At 41.4% G+C, this 22625-nt stretch overlaps 1 protein-coding gene and 1 non-coding gene across 2 annotated transcripts in view; both read right to left on the reverse strand.

Moving 5' to 3' along the window:
* The window catches only part of LOC131227954 (annexin D5-like), a 30334-nt gene that overhangs the window by 3280 nt on the left and 4429 nt on the right, over positions 1-22625 (reverse strand). The window contains exons 3-5 of the mRNA XM_058223771.1: positions 17477-17695; positions 10768-10983; positions 10552-10641 (exon numbers count right to left, since the gene is read on the reverse strand). Of these exons, the coding sequence (XP_058079754.1) occupies positions 10552-10641; positions 10768-10983; positions 17477-17695 (525 nt within the window). The remainder of the gene's footprint in view (positions 1-10551; positions 10642-10767; positions 10984-17476; positions 17696-22625) is intronic.
* On the reverse strand, positions 5997-6068 carry TRNAN-GUU (transfer RNA asparagine (anticodon GUU)). The gene has a single exon. It is a non-coding gene; the product is annotated as a tRNA-Asn (tRNA).

A 22625-nucleotide genomic window follows, 5' to 3' on the forward strand; every position in this document is an offset into this window, starting at 1 on the left:
CCTAAGATTTGTTTTGCAGCTCATAAATCTTTCATGAAAAATTCTCTAGACAGTTGTCTTTTAAGATCTGAGATTTCCTTCATACTTGAACCGGCCACAAGCATATCATCAACGTACAAAAGAAGGATGATGTACGACATTTTAAACTTCTTCAAGTAGCAACAGTGGTCTGCATGACATCTCCTGTAACTGTTTCCCGACATGAAACAGTCGAACTTCTTGTACCACTGCCTCGATACCTGCTTCAAGCCATATAGACTCTTCTTCGGTCTGCACACCTATTCTCCTTTCCTGGTGCCACGTATCCTGTCGGCTGATGCATATATATCTCTTCTTCAAGGTCCCCATAAAGAAAGGCTGTCTTAACATCTAGCTGCTCTAGATGTAAGTCCTCTGTAGCACTATACTCAAGACCATGCGAATCGTAGACATTTTCACCACATGCGAAAATATTTCAGTGAAATCAATACCTGCCTTCTGTTGAAACCCTTTCACAACCAATCTACCCTTGTACCATTCCGAACCATCGTACTCCTCCTTCAGTCTGTAAACCCACTTGTTATGAAGAGCTTTCTTACCCTTGGGTAGAGTGACTAGCCCTCACGTACGATTGGACTCAAGAGAGTCCATCTCCTCTTCCATGGCCTGTTCCCACTTAACCCTTGTATTCGACTGTAATGCCTCTTCAAAACACTCTGGTTCACCATTATCTGTCAGCAGTAGATAATGTAAGGAGGGTGAGTACCGGACCGTAGGTCTCCTCTCCCGAGTAGACCTCCTTACAACCGGTGTATGCAGATCTGCCTCATAATGCTCTTGTGCATGATCATCCTATGGCGCTGTAACATCTGTGTCCTTTAACTCTTCCAACTCTACGAATTCTTTCTCCTCGGCCTTATTTTTCCGCACATTGTCCTTATGCATCACTTTTTCATTGAAGACTACGTCCTTGCTTCTGATGATTTTTCTATTTTTTGCATCCCAAAACCTGTAGCCAAAATCATGCTGCCCATAGCCTATAAATATGCACCTCCTGGACTTCGCATCCAGCTTATTTCTATACTCTGCATCAATGTGAACATATGAAGTACAACCGAACACTCTGAGATATGCAAGGTTCACTTCTTTCTCAGTCCACGCTTTTTCTGGTAGCCCACCATCCAATGGTGTTGAGGGACTTCTATTGATGAGATATGCGGCAGTATTCACAGCATCTGCTCAAAAGGTCTTGGGCAACCCTGCATGTAACCTCATGCTCCTGGCGCGCTCAAGGATGGTCATGTTAATGCGCTCAGCCACACCATTCTGTTGCGGTGTCCTTGTAATCATTTTCTAATATTTGATTCCATTTACTGCACAATACTCCTTAAATCTCTTATAACAGTACTCTCCCTCATTATCATATCTGAGATATTTTACTGTTTTACCTGTCTCGTTTTCTACCATAACTTTTCACTTCTTAAATACATCAAATACATCAGATTTGTGCTTTAAGAAATAGACCCACAGTTTTCTACTAGCATCATCAATAAAAAAAATAAAATAATGTGAGCTACCAAGAGATGATACCTGTGCCGGTTCCCACACATCAGTGTGTACAAGCTCCAACAAATGCATCTTTGGAGCACATCCCGTCTTCTTGAAACTTACCCTCTTTTGCTTATCATACACGCAGTCCTCGTAGAATTCTAAGTCAATAGACTTCAGCCCTGGTAGCTTTCCTTTTAACAATAGAACTTTGATCCCTTTCTCACTCATATGTCCCAACCTCTGATGCCATAACTGTCCATTCACTCTAGTTGATACGACTGCGAGTGAACTATACGATCCTAAAGTCATGTACAAAGTACCTTCCTTCTTGCCTCAAGATCTCACCAAGGCGCCTTTTGTGATCTTCCAGGAATCACTGGTGAATGTCGTCATATAACCAGTATCGATCAACTGCCCCACTAAGATCAAGTTACGTTTCAAACTCGGTATATGTCTGACATCCTTAAATTTCAAAACTGTTACATCTTTCTGATTAACATGAATGTCTCCCTTTCCAACAATACTGCACGGCTCATCACCACCCAGGTAGACTCTCCCAAAGTCACCTGACACATAATCATGCAGAACTTCCTTACATGAGGTGGCATGAAACGAAGCACCCGAGTTTATAACCCAAGACTCATTCCTCGCATCAAGAGACAAGATCAACACCTCTGTGTCACTCTCTTCAGATAGATTCATTGAATCCTTCCCTGTGAGGAAACGTTTCGTATCCCAATCGTCATAATACCTCTGGGTTGTTGGCTACTGTAAAGATTGCTAGTGCTGTATTTCAATCCATCTTATTCCAATAAGAGGGAGGGAAGAACCACTACACTCCTAGGAATAAACAACACGAACACTCTTGTAAACGAACACTTTCCACCTTAAAGTAGCTCTTGACCCCGAAGCTGTTATCTCCGCATTCTCACGACCAGCTGTTGAATCTACTTGTAGCGGTAAGCTTAGGTCTTTCTGTGATGCTCTCGTTAGTCGCCCCTGCTGTATGCGTTCCTCGTCATTAATATGTTTGCTCATGGTAATTATGGCCTCTCGGGAGAATCGATGACTGCACTGCATCTTTGATGCACTACTAGTACATCATCTGAGAATTATTAATTGGCTAGTTATAAATAGCCCCATGGCTGTTGTAACATCCTGGATTTTCACTATTTTGGATTTCTAAAAAAATCCTTGAATTTTTTTTAATTAACTTATAATATCATTTAATGACCATTAGCACTTAATGTTAGTTTATACAGGGGTAGTACCAGTGAAGAACTGCATAAGTCCGATTAATTAGCCGTAGGAAGCCAATGAATTAGCCCGATCACTTAAACATCAGGTGTAGCCCCATGATTTACTCACATAGGACCCAAATCTAACCGACTCATCACTAACTAATTAAGACAAGCATAACTAAATTAAAGATCTAACCGAAGCTGAGTCAGATAAGGCCCAAATCTTAACTAATAGACCAAATCAACCCTGTTGCTCTTTTAACCTAAAACCGACGGTTTAAAGTAATCATGACCAAATATCCACTTTTACTAGTTATAAATAGGCCATGTTATGCACATAGCTAATCCAAAACCTAATCATTGCCCACAAGAAATCTCACTACCAAATTCATTCCAAAAATGCCCTGATTTTCCGAACAAGCTCTAGACCGCTCGTTGGTGGGCTACTAGTTCCAAAACTATAAAATAATGTCCATCTTGCTGGGCTTGACGTCCATCGTGGGAGTCGGACCTAGCTAGTATTTAGAACCACTCAACTTGAGCCGAAGGACAAGTGTATGAGAAGTGCAAGTACCTTAAAGGAAGAAGCTAAAACTTAAGTGAATTGGGTTGTCCACTCTTATGCAAAGTTGAGGATTTTGAACCGTCGGTTTGTGACCAAACTTCACACATGTAGTAAGAATATTTTCCTACTCATATCCGTATAGTCGTGGCCCCGATCGACCATTGGCGACCGTTGAACAGACTTCTCATCATATCTGTCAATCGGAGCATTCAAATGGCGGGCCGATCATATTCATACGTAGATCATCATTAGGGCTAGCTATCCTACAATGTATATTGACTTGTACACCCTATAATGGGCCCTAAAGGCTAGAAAAAATTCTCCCATAGGGTTAATATGGTAAAAACACAACACTTGGGGCCATTGGCACCAAATATGGCATTATAAAATGGCCGCATTTGGGGCACTCCTCTTCCCATACAATTTTTCATCTTCAAAGGGGAGAAAGAGAGAAAGAGGGGGAGAGTAAAGAGAAAGTGAGAGTGAAGGAGAGCAAGCGCGGACCATAAATTGAGGTGGGCCCAAGGGAACTCAATCTTGCAACTCCCTATCCCTTCTCTAAAGGAAAACCCTACACCACAACCACAAGAATTTCTAACATGAATTGTCTAGGTAATATCCCTCATCATTTTTTCTTAAAACTCTTATGTTGAGAAGGGATTGGCATGAATTTCTAACATGCAAATGTGTGCTTTATGGGTTTTGGCCGATCGACCCCAAATCCACCCTCCTAGGTCGTTTTCAACTCTCTAACGATCCATAGGTGCAGACTATTATCCTTAGGTGGCCTAGCACCAATTATATCATGAGTTTAATGATTTTATTTATTTGAGATGTTATATTGAAGAATCTAGAGAAAACCTAAGAATTGCTTGGTTTGTTTGGGAATTGCATGAAGTTGTATGCCTTGTTTGATTTCCTTCATATGATGTTGATTCTTGCCTCTCATATGATTTAGTGTGGATGATTACATGCTCATGTTATTTTATTTTTCTCATATGTGTTGCTTCATAGTGTGTAGAATTCATTACTCTTATATAATTAATCCCTTGAGGTGTAGGAAATGCTTAACTTCCTCCTCAATCCACACCACTCACATGCACCTTGTTCATGATGTTGTAGCTTGCTTGTTAGGAGTATTTGAATCATATGTTGAGATGTATGTGAACATGATACTGTTACGCTAGTTGATCACCTTGATGGTTGGCATGTTATGAATCGTTCTCAAACTTTTGGGTTAGTCAGGAAACATGAGGAGAGACGGTAGTTCCGTTGGCAGGGCTACCTTGAGGCTAAACTCATGGATCTGGGCGGGTACGCGTGGGCTGCAGTAGTTTAACTACATGGGCCTCTTGCGCTCGATGTCGTTCGTCACATGCTCGCCTGACTCGTGCGGTCCAGCCTACTTACTGACCAACCTTGTTCGTTAACCCTGTATGCTCACATATGTATGGAACCTGGAACACCCTACAACCATTGTAGCCCATCGATAATCAAATTGAAAACTGGTCCACTGCCTCGTGAGCCGGGCATGGTGGAATGGGACGCTGTGTCCGAGCTATCGGCCTACGCTGGGGTGTCACACCTCCCCGTAGTGACCGCGAGTGATCCTTTTCTCTCGGCATTCCTCATGTGCTTAAAGTCGGGGATGGGAAACCCGACGGGATCAATAACCGCGGGGCCTCGGCCTCACACATTAGGGGGTTTTGGCCTCGCAACCAGTTTAGGGCATTAATACGTGGGGTGTATCAGTTTTCCTAACCTGCTGGATAAATGGAATTAACTAAGAACTTAACTAACATTACCATCACATCGCACTATCTAAGTTGGCGACTTGGCAGTCGATGTCGCTCTGAGGGAGTGTTGGTCATCGGCGATTGTTAGACGGAGTCGCTCGAGGGAGTGTTGTGGCGAGGGCATGCATCATATCATCTATCATGCATATGCATTAACAAGATTAGTTAGGTGTTTCTGAATGATTGTCTTTCATTAAATTCATAACATAATTGATGTTTGTTATGACTTAAGACTACTAGCACCCACTGAGTTGATCACTCACTCTCATTCTGGGACGATGTTTAAAACATCAACCAGACTCTCCCGTAGATGTAGGTAATATGGTGTACGAGGAGCTTGGCGACGCGAGCCTGTAGGAGGAGGACGAGCTTGGCGATGCAAGACTTTAGGATGCTGAGCGGTGGGCTCAGCTCTATTCATTTTGGGCATGCCATTCTTTTTGTGGTTTTGTGGGCAACGCATTGTGCGACCTAATTATATTTTTGAGACTTGTATATGTATAATTGACCTCTTCCTTTTCAGTAAATGTGTTGTGGTTGTGGTTTATGTTCCAAGTAATTCCATGCTGCGCAATTAAACTTGATTCAAATGCAAACTAATAAAAATCAGATATAAGTGATGTCCTGAAACTCGGGAGTCGAGATATGCACAACCTCCAATTTTCAGGGTGTTACAGCTGTGGAATAAAGAATTATCCCGGATCAACATCGAGGTATTGACGGTGATTCTCAAATATCGCAGAACAGAATGTGATACGACGAGATAGAATGCAATAGAAACAAAGACAGGGAACAGGTTACCTACTCCTAACGGTCAAAGCGAGCCCTTTAATTCTGAATTCTTTAATTAAGAATTCATCAAATCTCCCCAAGTAGGATTCAAACCTACGACCAGTCAGTTAACAGCCAACCGCTCTACCATTGAGCTACTGAGGAACAACGGGAGATTAGATCTCATAGAGTTCAATTCCCGTTCTCAACCCCTGCGACATGGCTCCATACGGGATACAAATTACCTGTATAACTATTATTTTGGTGTAGGTTATGACTAGTTGTCACGACACAACAAATAAATTTTTTTAAATTTTTTTATTGACTGGCGCACGTACTATATAAGCGCGTGGGCATACGCGCTTACGCGCGGGCGTAAGTGTGCACGTACTATCTACGCGCGCATGTACACGTGTGCACTGTTGAGGGTCAAATATTACATATCAGACCCAGTTATTGCATGAATTTACAAGCATGATACCGTTTAATGGCCTGATTTAATTGTATTTGTGATGCAGAGTGTATTTACAAGCATGAACTGAAAAAGGGTGCTTAACCATGGATTTAACGCTCTAATGACACCCAAGGCAAGGGACGGACTTCAGGGGACCAAGATCGATGGAATTACACACCGGGGATCCAAGGAAATCAGGCCATTCACATTAAAGAGGCCCGAAATTGGTGAAGAATGCAAGATCACATAGTTTCCGCCATCTGATTGGCTCAAAACTTCATACATGGCCTGAGGGCCATAAATTAACCGTACATATCAAATTTCAGCCCTCGGATCACTATGGAAGTGCCCCAACTGACAGATCAGCCCATAAACCGTTGATTCTGGGCCCACCTGATATCTGGAACTATCCAACTTTGGTCTCGACGGTTTAAATAAGATGGGAAAATGAATGGATGGATCAGATTGTTGAAACACATCACAGTGGGGCCCGTATGTGATGTGTGTGTGCACAGCACACGTAGACCCGAGCCGCACCGAGCCAACAAACGCGGGTCAGCAGGGCTGACCCGCGTCTCCTTCCCAAACACAGCAACTGTCGTTTCACGCGGCAACACGGACGGACGCTGTCCGTTTTTACGGACGCTAATGGGCCCCACCCATGGCCTGTACGGATGATCCATTCCATCCATCGTGTAGAGGGCCTCGACTACTATAAATCCTTGCTGAACTTTTGGACCCATGCAAGCACACGTGCGAGATACAGAGGCCACAAACAAGCGGTCCTACGATGTTCAAAATGATTTTTGAGGTGATTTCTTCTCTGGGTCGCCTCAATGGACGTTCAAAACCACCCATTCTTGACCGAAAAATCGAGAAGAATCTGATGGATGGGGTAGATTTCATCAGAAACATCGCCACGGGTCCCACTGAACACGTCAGCGCGTCCGCGTAAGCTTACGCACGTCCGGGAAAGCCGGAAGTTGCGGGAAGTTGCAGGCCTCCGTCCGTGAACGGATCAGCGATCCAAACCGTCCATTTGATCATACAATGGGTGCTTACACTCACCATGCTGGCAGATTTCAAAGAGGGGAAGACTCCTTCTCTCAAACTCAGTCCAAACGCAATCAGGCTGAGCGTTTCCTGGCGCAGAAACAGAGTTCCGCGAGGAATCTGCCGCGAAGGATTTCGCAATCCGGCCAGGCCTCTCCTGCACAGCCCCTGGCACCTATAAAGAAAGAGAAAAAAGGCAGGGCTGGGGGCTCGTCTTTAGTTGGGGAGGAGTTTTGGAAAAAAGGGAAGGAAGGAAGAGAAACGGGGAGAGAAAGGGCAGCCGTGGAGGCACCTTGGCTACTGCTGAGCGCTGGAGCAGGAGGGCTCGGTCTTGGGCTGGACGTCTAGGTTGGCTTTGAAGGAACGGAAGAAAAGAAGAAGAAAAGAAGAAAGAGCTGAGGAATGGAGAGAGAGAAGTGAAGCAGCCTGGTTTTTCTCTTCTTTTCCTTTATATTTCTTTCATTTTTTTAAGACTTAGCCCATTCATGTCTAGCTAAACCTCTTAGCTAGGGCTAAGAGGTGAAGCCTGTAGCGAGATGGGAGATTTTACTGTGTGCCTTTAATTCATAAACTAGATTTAATATAGTTGATTATTGAAGCAATATTTTTCTTAGTCTTTTATGGTCTGTTGTGACTGAAATTACAATGGGTTTGCAATGGCTTTGAGTATTTCCTTCCCTTTTTTATGTTTATGAAGTCAGGAACCCCTGTTGTTCATCATTGTCCAATGGGCATGGTAGGATGACAGTACCCTTCATGATCCTCATACATTGTTGGTTGGTTGATAATTAGTTTAATTCTGTTGTTTACTTTGTCTCTTGGGCATGGTTTGGTGATGGAATCCATTCTAATTCATATACCTTTCACCTCTTGAAAACTATATCAAAGGAAGTCTAGTTAAAATCCATGATTTCTGAAGCAGGCATAATTTCTCCCTGATCTCTACAAGTGGATCCTCTGAATCCCTAGTTTCCACTCCTCTGAATTCCTTAAAGTTTTAGATAATTATTCCACAATTATTTCTTAAATTCTATTTGGTTTAGATCACATCTTAGTCTAGTTCTAGTTCTACTTGGTTTCAGATAACGTACAGGTATCAGTCCCTGTGGATTCGACCTCGGTCGTACCGAGTTTATTACTACATCACAACCCTATACTTGGGGAGTGAACATGCACGAGCGCGTATAATTGGGAAGCACCTTCGACGAACTTAGTTACAGTTTTTCAGCGGGCCGGAGGTTATTTATTAACCGGAGGCCGGATAGTTAGCGCTCGCTTGCACATGCTCTTGTTAGGCGTTGCGCTCGGGCTTCTCTCTCGGGGAAGCCCTACGCTTGCTTTTCAACATTAAATTTGTTCCAAAAAAAGTTGTAACTTAACAAATGTATTATTACGCACGTGCGTACATGCGCAAAGAGCTTCCTTCTTGTTTCTTGAGCGCCCTGTAATCACGTTTTATATGCCCCTTCTTGCCGCAATGCCAACAACCGTCTTTGTCTTTCGGTCCCTTGGACTTCTTCCTCAACTTAAAACGTCTGTGTTTATTGCCTCCTTTGTTCAGCGATCTTCCTCTTCCTTCAACGTTTAGAGCATTCCCTGAATCCTTTGAAACTCATGATGTCTTTCTTCTAGATTCTTCGCTGAGAATTAAACCAGTCACATCATCAAATTTCAACTTTGTCGACCCTGAAGAATTTCTCACAGCAATCACCAAACCATCCCAACTGTCTGGCAAACTGAACAAGATCAATAACGCCCTAACCTCATCCTCAAAAACAATGCCAACGGATTCCAACTGGCTTGTGACTGTATTGAACTCGTTTAGATGTTCAGCCACGCTCCCACCATCTGACATCTTCATGTTGAATAGCTGTTTCATAAGATGATCCTTGTTGGATGCAGAGGGTTTTTCATACATGATAGATAGGGCTTCCATTAATTCTTTTGTAGTTTTTACCTTTGATATGTTGAAAGCGACGCTCTTAGACAAAGAGAGTCGGATCATTCCTAAAGCCTTCCTATCCAGTAAAAACCATTCATTATCTGTCATCTTTTCTGGTTTCTTCTCTTTTCCTCCTAGAGGAATATAGAGGTCCTTCTGATACAGATAATCCTCCATCTGCATCTTCCAGAAGGCAAAGTTTGAACCATCAAACTTCTCAATTCTAGTTTTCCCTTCTTCTGTCATCGCTCCTAATAGAACTAAACCAATAGCTCTGATACCAGTTGTTGCGCAGCACGCCAACAACGCAGTGAGCCTAGATCCAATCTCAGGCCTCACCCACAAACGATAAACAAGAAGAAATATAAACTAGAAACAGATCAAAGCAATCCAAACAAACCACAAGATAAGATATACGTAGAAAAACCCTCAAACTAGGGTAAAAAAACTACGGATGCAAACTTCCACTATGAAGAACGAAGATTACAAGGCAATATATTAACCTCTCCCTTGGAAGGACATAGAAAATTCCTTTACCCACACCTTAGAAATATTTCCCAATATTTACCTTAGCCCTAGAATAGCCTTAGGGAATTTATAGTTTTGACAACTTCCCTTTCGCACCCTTGCGAAAGGCGATACAGAAATCCGCAGTCCGCATCAAATTCGAAAATGAATCTGCGTAACCACGATTGGTCGAGCAGATTGCACGACCGGTCGAGCGGACCCCACGACCGGTCGTGCATGGTCCACGACCGGTCGAGCACCTCGGACCTAAAAACTGATGCTCACTGGAGTTCGAGTCATGCCAGTCGTGACCAGTCGAGCGGGCTCCATGACTGGTCGAGCAGGGGCCACTACCGGTCGTGCACGGCCCCAGATGTGGCTCCACTTCTCAACACATGCATGATGGTGAGGCCCACAAAGCTATGCCACATCAACACACTTCCACAAATTCATGTTGTGCGGTATTCCTAACGATTACCACGATTTAACAATTCACAATATCCAATCAAAAATAAAAAAGTAATGATGTGAGTTTTACACCACATTTTTGTGATAGCCCATAATCCAAACAAGCCCTTAGAGTTAATTACTGAACTTTCAAAGTTGATATTAAGCATCGACCGCATTGAAGGGTGAAAATAGATTTCCCTTACAGAGGAAAAAAATTCCCACTGAAAACAAGACGATAGTACCTTAGCAAAGTACTTGGCGGGATTCTCAGCGCATCTTAGGATAGTCAGGAGTGCCTCCTCAAAAAGCCCAGATGTCTCGCTCTTTACTGCCTGTGAAAGATCAGATTTGTTTAAGATTGCCCACATGAAAATTAAACATAAGAAGCCTCTTGCCAAAGTAGAGGAAATGAAAGACTTCCAATACAGAGAAAACGAAAAATAGGATATAGACATTACCTTTTTGAGTGAGTGGCCATACATCTGATTGTAAGCAACAGAAACAGCAGCCATATGCGGCCTGCTCCGTTCGCTGAAAATGCGAATGAAGGTCTTCTCATCTGTTCCCCATTTCTTTTCCCCAGCTTTATAGAGATCCTTGGCATCTTTTTCTACCATTGCTGGATCAACCTCCGGGCCTTCGTAGCGTGTTATGCTCACATAAGTAAGCAACAACTACATGAAGAAGGAAAAGAAAAAAGAAATAGGAAAAAGCTGTCATTATTGGGGAAAAACAGAACATGATATTTAAAAACAAGACACCCAAAAAAGTTTAAGCCCATTGTTCAATGGTAGCCAGTCTTTGCAGGTAAATGGTTTATAGTCTGTATTTGGATGTTGAATGATTTACAGGTTGTAAAGCCCCATTTGATTTACAGGAAAAAAGTTGGGATTTCATTTACAGGCAGTTAGTAAATGAAAAGATTGGCTCTTCATTTGCAGGACTGATGTAAGACGTGTCACAAATGCAAGACTAGACCAAAAAAAGTCCAAGCAAAAATGAAAGTAGTCAATCAGAACTTAACCCAATCCTAGGTAGGGCATGATATAACTGGGTCTCAAGCATGTTCAATTCAAAGAAATTCATTCGGGATATTGAGAAATTGATGTTTGAAGTGATAACCATAAAACAACTATAACTTTTTATACGGGCATCGTCACAAAACTTATGACCTATTTATCTTTATGTAATGTGGTCTTGGGGTCAATTGACCTACCTGGCAAGTCATAGATGTCCGTTTCATGAGAAACCCTCATCTTGAGGATTAAAATCAAGATTTTAAGAAATTTTTACTATTTTTAATAATTTCTATTTTCACCATATCTTTTATTCCTGTAGTTTTAGGATTTAACTTTTTTAGAAATTGCTTGTAATAATGTTGAGAATGCCCCAATAAAGTTTATTTGGACATTTCTATTTTTAGAAAATTAGGATTGGAGAGAGATTTTTACTATTTTGAGTAATTTTTAATTAGCGTTTGGGTTTTCTTTAATTATTGGTAGTATAATCGAGAAAGCATACACACATTATTCAATTGAATTTACCCGAATTCTCTCCCTTTTTCTTGTGGACTTAAGAATTACTCTCATAGATTCACGCTCTTTCCTACGTTAAGGGCTAAAGCAATTTACAAGCTATCCAAACACAAACAATCATTTACTTGTAAATCATTTACAGCTTACAACCAAACATAATAGGCAATAAATGATTTGCACCTGTAAATCAATTACCACTTAAACCATTTATAAGCATCCAAACAACCCCTTAGGTATGTACTGCTAATTGAGCACCACAAGGGCTGAATTTTCGTATTGTTGTACAGCTACGCACCAGAAAGTGGACTCGTTTTTTTCTTTTTCTTTTTCCTCTTCTTCTTCTTTTAATTTTTAAATTTTTTTTTTTTTTGAAAAATGTACCTAACTGTAATCTTGCTTAGGTATGTATCACTAACTGAGCACCACATGGGTTGAACTTTTATGACATTCACCCCATCCATCAGGTAAACTGCCTCTCTTCACCCTTGAACCCAAAAACCATACAGATACAAAACTACTCACGTAGGCCATGCCATAGCAAAAGGTTGGGATAGGACTTCCACCTTCAGTTTGTGTAGGACCCACCGTGGTGTTTATATGCCCTCCAAACCATTCGTCTGATGTGCTTCATGATGATGAAAGTATAACCCAAAAATCTCAGTATTCCAAAACTCAGGTAGGCCATACCATAAGAATTTGTGTGTAATTTAAAGTGGGGCGCACGTAAGTGTTTAACCAGCATAATTTTTGGGGCCAGGATCAAACAAGGGGTGGTGTACCTAGAGTTGTACACGAGTTAACCCGAGTCAATCTTGGCACAACTTGGCTTAGCTCAGCTCAGCTAGTAGCTAACCCCAGCTCGAACTCGGCTCGGCTCAGTCCTCGAGCCTATCTAGCTAGTTCGGCTCAGTTCAGTCAGTAGCTCAGGCTAGTTCAAGCATGTGCGATATTTTCTCAAACACATAGAATACATCTTCAATTTCTCATATAATGCAAAATAGTAATAACACTTTGTAAGTATTTCATCAAACACTCGGCAAGCAACATCAAAATCAAGATATGAGGGCAGTTGATCCCACGGAGAATGTACGCACCCTAAACAATACTTCGTTGAGTCAATTTAGCAAACACTCAGCAAGCAACATCAATATCAAAATAACCAAGTCACCAAGATGATTTGATCCAAGTCAATTCAAGTTGAGGTTTGATCCGAGTCGAGTCAAACTCGGGCAAGCTCAAACTCGGCTCGAAACTTTTTGGAGCTTCAAAAACCAGATCGACTCGGTCCGAATCCAATTTTGAGCCGAGGTGAGTCAAGCTTTTCTGAGTCGAGTCGAGCAAGCTGACTGAGCTAACTCGACTTGTGTACAACTCTAGGTGTACCTAACAGACGGTGGATTTCATGCACATAAAATCATTTCCGCAAATTAGAGAAAGTTACAACCACTAACATGACTTGCCTTGTATTGGGCTATTTTAGGCTGATACAGACTGATAAAGCTGTATCGTTCATGAACGATGTTGGTACACATTGGGGATGTGTACCAGTTTGTGACAATATTCTAAACCTTGGACCTCATGGTGTCATTTCTTTATAAGCATATGAAGTTGACCTTGTGAGCTAGTTCTTTATATGAATGGACATGATTACATGTAAATGTCACGGTGTCCTACTGCAATCAAGGCGGGCATCCCCTCCCAATTGTTTCCCAGTAGTGTGGCCACCTCAATCATGGATTGGGCTATTTTTAGCCCCATGACCAAACATTGAAGGGCATGTTTGATAGAAAGTGGTTTTTGTTGTAATAGATGTCTTATATTCTGTAGAATGATGCAAAGAAAGTTATAGATATAGCCCTATGGGTTTGTCTCCCCGCGTGGGGTCTAGAGTGCCTTTGCACCCGTGGGGGTTCGGTGGCAGCACCCCCAACCCGAATGGTATAAGATCTGATCTGAAGACTTGACTCGGCCAAAATAGAGTATTTTGGGCATTTCCATGTATGGGGTATAAATATTATTTATGGGGTCAAATTAGGGTTACACAAAAAACTCTTTTCTGATTTTTTATGACTAGAATATTTTTAGGGTTGTAATTCTTTTAAGATTTAGTATTTTCAACTGGGGTTCATCCATGGAATTGGCACAATCCCGAACCACATAAATCTTTTATATTTTTTGTGTTTGGATATGTTTGTTGGTTTAGTTCATTTTCTTACAATTTCATCCACACATCATAGTAGGGTCCATAGAAGTCGACAATACGGTGACTTACAATAGTGTCATCATTACTAAACAACACAAGTGCACACACCTACACACACATATAGACATGCACGTGCACGCGCACACACAAACCTTTAAGTGATCACTGGTAGCGTGAAAGTTGAGATCATTCTCAAGATATGCACCAAAAATCGCAAGGTAAGCTTGTTTAAATACTTGTATCTGAGTTGAGGTGCGAGAACATATTACTTCAGTTGCAGCTTTTAGATCAAGGGTATCCTCACTTAATGCTTGCCTGACTATGGTTGCATCGCGTCCAGCCGGATCATACATCCAAAGAAGAACTGCTCTCTAAGACACACACACAAACACGCAAGCTACATTAGAGCAATTGAACTTGCAAAAAAACAAAAGCATTGCATTAAGTTATGCAATAGCCGGCAAGAAAATGCATTAGCAAGATGTGAATTGCTTGTGAGCTAATGAAAAAGGATCATATGTGCATGTTAGATCCGGAGCCCCTAATAAAAAGGACAAAATGTTCAGACATAGTTTAGCTTATGACCCCAACATCAGTCAATTAGTTGGTGTCAAAGCTTTATAGTCCCCACCATGATGTATGTGTTTTATCCAATCGTTTGTCCATTTTTCCATCTTATTTTAGGGCATGAGCTGAAAATTGGGGCAAATCTAAATCACAAGTGGACCACACAATAGGAAAACAATATTGAATATTGATTGAATGTTCACCATTAAAAACTTCCTGAGTCGACTGTAATGCCCCAAATATCAGCTTGATCTAAAACTTCTGTGGCTCCAAAAAGTTTTCAACAATAAGCATTCAGTCCCCATTGTTTCTTATGTTGTGGTCCACCTGAGATTTGGATCAGTCTTTTTTTTTAATCATGCCCTAAAATGAACTGAAAAAATGGATGGATGGCATGGATAAAACACATACACATGGTGGGGATCACAAAGCTTTGACACCAACAAGTGGCTAGTGTTGGGGTCACTAGCCAAACCATGTCCGACAGATTCATTCCACACATGGAAATCTCATCTTTTCACTAAGTGTTGAGGGTTAAATATTGCATATTAGACCCTAGTTATTACCTAATTTTACGAACATGATATTGTTTAACAGCCCATTTTAATCGTATTTGTGTGCAAGGTGCATTTAATGGCCTAGACTGAAAAAGGCTACTAAAAACATGGATTTAAATCTTAGATGTCATCAAGGCAAGGGAAGGACCCCAGGGGACTGATATCAAAGAATTTACATGCCAGAGATCCGAGAAAATCAGTCCACTCACATTAAACGGGCCCGAAAATCATCAAGAATACAAGATCACAGAGTTCTCACCATTCGTTCGACTCAAAACTTTATATATAGCCTCAGGACCATAAATTAAATATACACGTATAATTTCATCCATTGGATCCTTGTGAAAGTGTCCCAACGGATAGATTAGAACCTAAAATCCTAATTTAGGGCCCGTATGATATCTATAAATGCTTCAATTTTGGTCTAAACCCTTTAAATTATATGTAAAACAGGTTGGACAGATCAGATTTCCTGAATACATCTCAGTGGACCCCACGCTTGAAGCGCGTGTACACAGTACACATGCTCCAGCCGCACACCGGTTTTTAAGAACTCGGTCAGCAAGCGCTGACCGAGGATTTCTCAAAAAAATCCCGAAAACGGACAGCGTCCGCACGCCGATTTTCGTTTTTTACCAGTTGTACACGAGTTAACCCGAGTCGAGCTTGGCATAACTCGGCTTGGCTCAGCTCGGCTAGTAGCTAACCCCAGCTCGAACTCGGTTCGGCTCGGCTCGATCCTCGAGCCTGTCTGACCAGTTCGGCTCAATTCGGTCAGTAGCTCATGCTAGTTCAAGCATGTGCAATATTTTTTCAAACACAGAATTCATCTTCAATTTCTCATATAATGCAAAATAGTAATAACACTTTATAGGTATTTCATCAAACACTCGGCAAGCAACATCAAAATAAAGATATGAGGGCAGTCTATTAACGTAAAGTTTTTTTTTTTTTTTTTTTTGTAATGATTTGTTTCGTATCCATTCCTTCCTCACCACCAGTTGATCCCACGGAGAATGTACGCACCCTAAACAACACTTCATTGAGTCAATTTAGCAAACACTCAGCGAGCAGCATCAATATCAAAATAACCAAGTCACCAAGCTGATTCGATCCGAGTCAATTCGAGTTGAGGTTCGATCCGAATCTAGTTGAGCTCGGGCAAGCTCAAACTCGGCTCAAAACTTTTTCAAGCTTCAAAATCCAGCTCAACTCAGTCCGAATCCAATTTTGAGCCAAGGCGAGTCGAGCTTTTCCGAGTCGAGTCAAGTCGAGCAAGCTGACTGAGCTAACTCGACTCGTGTACAACTCTAGGTTACCTAATAGACATGGTGTATTTCATGCGCATAAAATCATTTCTGCACATTAGAGAAAGTTACAACCACCAACATGACCCTAAATTGCCCTGTATTAGGCTATTTCGGGCCAATACAGACTGATAAAGCCGTATAGTTCATGAAGGATTTTGGTACACATTTGCGATGTGTACTAGTTTGTGACAATACTCTAAACCTTGGACCTCATGGTGCCATTTCTTTATAAGCATATGAAGTTGACCTTGTAAGCTAGTTGTTTATATGAATGGACATGATTACATGTAAACGTCACGGTGGCCCACTGCAATTAAGGCGGGCATCCCCTCCCAATTGTTTCCCAGTAGTGTGGCCACCTCAATCATGGATTGGGTTATTTTTAGCCCCATGACCAAACATTGAAGGGCATGTTTGATAGAAAGTGGTTTTTGTTGTAATAGATGTCTTATATTATGTAGAATGGTGCAGAGAAAGTTATAAATATAGCCCTATGGGTTTATCTCCCTGTGTTGGGTCTGGAGTGCCTTTGCACCCGTGGCGGTTCCATGGCAGCACCCCCAACCCGAATGGTATAAGATCTGATCTGAAGACCTGACTCAGCCAAAATAGAGTATTTTGGGCATTTCCATGTATGGGGTATAAATATTGTTTATGGGGTCGAATTAGGGTTACGTTAAAAAACTCTTTTTTGATTTTTTTTTATGACTAGAATATTGTTAGGGTTGTGATTCTTTTAAGATTTAGTATTTTCAACTAGGGTTCATCCACGGAGTAGGCACAATCCCGAACCACATAAATCTTTTATATTTTTTTGGTTTGGATATGTTTGTTGGTTCAGTTCATTTTCTTACAATTTCATCCACACATCATAGTGGGGTCCATAGAAGTCGGCACTAAGGTGACTTACAATAGTGTCATCATTACTAAACAACATAGGCGCGCATGCCTACAAACACATATAAACATGCACGTGCGTGCACACACACACAAACCTTTAAGTGATCACCAGTAGCGTGAAAGTTGAGATCATTCTCAAGATATGCACCGAATATTGCAAGGTAAGCTTGTTTAAATACTTGTATCTGAGTTGAGGTGCGCGAACATATTACTTCAGTTGCAGCTTTTAGATCAAGGGTATCCTCACTTAATGCTTGCCTGACTATGGTTGCATCGCGTCCAGCCGGATCATACATCCAAAGAAGAACTGCTCTCTAAGACACACACACAAACACACAAGCTACATTAAAGCAATTGAACTTGGAAAAAAACAAAAGCATTGCATTAAGTTATGTAATAGCCGGCAAGACAATGCATTAGCAAGATGTGAATTACTTGTGAGTTAATGAAAAAGTATCACATGCGCCTGTTAGATGGGCAGCACGTAATAAAAAGGACAAAATGTTCAGACATGGTTTAGTTTATGACCCCAACATCAGTATATTAGTTGGTGTCAAAGCTTTATAGTCCCCACCATGATGTATGTGTTTTATCCAATCGTCCGCCCATTTTTCCATCTTATTTTAGGGAATGAGTCAAAAAATGGGACAGATCTAAATCACAGGTGGACCACACAATAGGAAAACAGTATTGAATATTGATTGAATGTCCACCATTAAAAACTTCCTGAGCCGACTGTAATGCCCCAAATATCAGCTTGATCCAAAACTTCTGTGGCCCCAAGAAGTTTTCAACGATAAGCGTTTAGTCCCCATTGTTTCTTATGTTGTGGTCCACCTGAGATTTGGATCAGTCTTCTTTTTTTCTTTTTTCTTTTTGAATCATGCCGTAAAATGAACTGGAAAAATGGATGGATGGCATGGATAAAACACATAGATCATGGTGGGGACCATTGAGCTTTGACACTAGCAAGATGGCTAGTGTTGGGGTCACTAGCCAAACCATGTCCAAAATGTTCATTCCACACATGGAAATCTCATCTTTTCACTAAGTGTTGAGGGTTAAATATTGCATATTAGACCCTAGTTATTACCTAATTTTACGAACATGATATTGTTTAACAGCCCATTTTAATCGTATTTGTGTGCAAGGTGCATTTAATGGCCTAGACTGAAAAAGGCTACTAAAAACATGGATTTAAATCTTAGATGTCATCAAGGCAAGGGAAGGACCCCAGGGGACTGATATCAAAGAATTTACATGCCAGAGATCCGAGAAAATCAGTCCACTCACATTAAACGGGCCCGAAAATCATCAAGAATACAAGATCACAGAGTTCTCACCATTCGTTCGACTCAAAACTTTATATATAGCCTCAGGACCATAAATTAAATATACACGTATAATTTCATCCATTGGATCCTTGTGAAAGTGTCCCAACGGATAGATTAGAACCTAAAATCCTAATTTAGGGCCCGTATGATATCTATAAATGCTTCAATTTTGGTCTAAACCCTTTAAATTATATGTAAAACAGGTTGGACAGATCAGATTTCCTGAATACATCTCAGTGGACCCCACGCTTGAAGCGCGTGTACACAGTACACATGCTCCAGCCGCACACCGGTTTTTAAGAACTCGGTCAGCAAGCGCTGACCGAGGATTTCTCAAAAAAATCCCGAAAACGGACAGCGTCCGCACGCCGATTTTCGTTTTTTACCAGAGGGACACACTTGTCATATTCTCGATGATCTGGACCGTCCATTGTGTCTTTGGGGTAGTCATGACCCTCGTCTAGGTGTAATTTTGGCCCCATACAGGTTTATACATGTGGATCGTCAGAAAACGCAGGATGAACGACGAGTTGGTTTGATACAGTGGACCACACCAAACCCGATAAAAACCACTTTTTTCGACTGTATTTTCTCCAAGAATCCAATGAACGGGTCAGATTTCTCAGAAAACAGTTCTACGGGGCCCACCGACCTTCACAACGCGAGAAAATTCGCAGGGACATGCGTTCGAGAAAACCGGCCGTTGTGGCCGTAGTGCAATTGTACTCATGGTCGGATCAATGATCCAGACCGTTAAAAGTCTCAAGAAGGGGGTCACATATATTCTTATGGTGTCAAAATGGGTGGATTAGATGATCCATGTCCCGAAAATCCACGTCAAATGCAACTCATCTCGCCTTTTCTGTTGCTGCTGCGCATGCTTTCAGCACCAACTCAATCCACTCGACCGACTCTGAGGGCTATAAAAGAGAGAGAGAATGGGACGTGAAGGGGCAAGGACGTGTGGATCTTTGGGCAGGCGTGGAGGCATCTGGTGTAGAGCTGGGACGTGGAGTGAAAGCAAGAGAAGGAGAGAGAGAGCTGGTCGGCTAGGGAGTTTTCTCCCTCTTTCTTCTAGTCTTTTTCTTCCTTTTCTTTTATGTTTTTAAGATATTTTAGCTAAACCTCTTAGATAGGGCTAAGATAAAGCCTGTAGTGTGATGGGCTTACTACTATGCTTTGATTTATATGTAAATTAAACTGTCTTTAATTATGGGAATGCTTTCAGTTTTTAATGGTTTGTTGTGACTTAAATTATAATGGATCTGCGATAGCTTTGAGCATTTTCTTAGCATTATAGGGTTGGTGAATTTGGGAACCCTGTTGTTCACCATTGCCCCTTGGACATGGTTGGATAATGAAATCATTCCTAGCATTCACATATCCCTGAGATTGGTTGTGGATTGGCTTAATTATGTTGTTTGATTTGTCTCATGGGCATGGTTTTGTGATGGAATCAATTCTAATTATCATACATATCTTCTAATGAAGCCTGGCAAAGCTTAGGTCTTGCCTTATTCATGCTGCATTTGGCTCAGGCAACAAGGAAAATAATTCGCAATTCTTTGGATTTCAAATCTTAGTAAATTTTCCAAAACTCATGAAACAGAACTGGCTCTGATACAAACTACTCTTTCCTTCCAATGAAAACACAGAAGAGCTCCATTTCACAGAAATCTTACTAAGAGAAGAAATTCTGTGAACACATAACTTTTGTTTACTCCTGAAATGGAAATGAGCAGAACACAACATTGTGTGTGAAGGGCTGAGCCAGGGTTTAAATTTCAGGACGAACTGGGACACGGTCCAACCGTGACTCAGTCCAAATCAGTGACATTGCAACCTGAGTCCTTAAGGAAGATTACTAATACCTTAAGGTCGCCACTAAGCTCCGAAGAGAGACGTTTGGTGAGCTCAGAGGAATACATGGTTCTGTATTCATGCTGAATGAGAGCGCGCTGAGTTCCATCACGATGGGCAATGATATCAACAACCTTTGCAGTGTCGCAGCTGAATCCTGCACAGAAAAATTGAACTAGTAATTAGTTACAAGTAGGGATGCAACTTGGGTGGGTTGGGTCGGTTTGAGGGCTAACTTGAGCCCAACTTGACCTCAAGAGGATCCAACCCTCAACTTGACCCGACCCAAATTCCTCTATACTCAATCCTAAATTAACCGAACCGAACCAAACGTAACCCAAATACATGTGATTGTGTCCAACCTGACCTAACACAGCCCGAATTTGCTCCACTGGAACCTAACCCAGTTTGCCGATTTCAAATCAAGTTGGAGTTTTCCAACCCTAAACCAATCCCAGGGCCTTGACAACCCAACCCAACCAAACCTGATCCGAACTTGAACCCAAGTTGGGTTAGTCAGGTTCAAGTTGACTCAAACCCAAGTTGCAGCCATAGCATGTACAAGTCAGCTAGTATACAAGCTGCCACATATGCTAATGTGGTATATAGGCAAAGTATCCAAGCCATCCACCAAGTGGACCTTTGATGTAGAGAGGGTCGCGTACAATTTCATGGCTAAGATGGACCAGAAAAGATCCGATCGGAGGCAAAGTAACCTGGACCAACAGAACTTAAAGTGGGCATATCTCGCAAACTAGAATGAGTTATCGAACATGCCATATATGATTTTGGTGTAGGACCAGCTACTTTAGCCACCCAACCCTCTACGCTGAGTTGTGCACACCGAATTTGTGAGATTCCATCAGATCAACAGTTGAATTTCCATTTTATTTTCATTTTTTATAGTAAGTTTTACTTTTATTATAACTCTTCATCCATTGGGCTCCGGGAGTTGCATCAAAAGTGCTTAGAAAACCATGAGGTCTATTGGACACTTATTATTTTTGGCTGAAAACCATGAGGTCTAGTCAAAATCACAACCGTCTATAAATAGTAAGTTTACTATTAATGGTAAGTCACGATTTGTAGGAGTTTTAGTTTTAGTTTAATTCCGAAATTTCTTCCAAGGTTTAGTATCCCCATTTAAAGGGTTGTAAGCTCCTTTATTTCAATCATCAATCAATTGATGAATTTTCTAGAATTATTCTATTTTCTTATTTTTCCTCGTGGATTTGAGGCATTTTTATGAAGAATGTAGAGAAGTTCAGTGAATTCGGAGCAGCTATCCCCCTGAGGAAGACGGTGTTCGAACTCAACACGTCCTTCCCTGTGTTGGCCTTTGACACGTTGTACAACCCATTAACATGTGCACATATTCATTGAATAATTGAGATTTTTTTATTTTTTTTTATGTTCTTATTCATACGTGTGGATGTGATTATTTCATAATAATATATATACATAGATATCCGGATTGGCCATCATCATTAGAAGTGGCCAACTTTCATCGGTCAAAAAGGTTTATTTATTTCTTATACAACAAACACCATGGGTTCGAGCACCCCTTGTGGTGCGAGTGCGCAAGAGTGTGTGGGGGTGGGTATGCATGTGTGGGGGTGTGAGTGCGTGAGTGTGTGTAGGGAAAAAAAAAAAATGTAAACCACAACACTAGCATGTATGTACATATAGGATGTACTTCACCTTGATTTATGAGATAATCAGGATGAGATCTCACAACAAAGGTCGACAATCTCGCCATGTCAGGTCACCAACAATCTGCTTCCATGTTTGAAAGGGACATGGATTGCATGGTGACAAGGATATTCTTGGTGTACCAACATGGTGAGATTTGATTGGGCCACATGCTGTTATCAAAGATGGGGCCTAACAACTTCCAAACATGTTTTGCATGGTCTTTGACAACGACACATGGCCCAATCAAATTCCAACAACGTCAGAAACAATCCACTGCCATGGTTGAAAGAACTAATTTTGATTCTAGTTTGATTATAAGGAATGCTTTCAGTTTTTAATGGTTTGTTGTGACTTA

The sequence above is a fragment of the Magnolia sinica genome, chromosome 15, assembly GCF_029962835.1.
Source record: "Magnolia sinica isolate HGM2019 chromosome 15, MsV1, whole genome shotgun sequence".
In the NCBI taxonomy this organism is placed as follows: domain Eukaryota; kingdom Viridiplantae; phylum Streptophyta; class Magnoliopsida; order Magnoliales; family Magnoliaceae; genus Magnolia; species Magnolia sinica.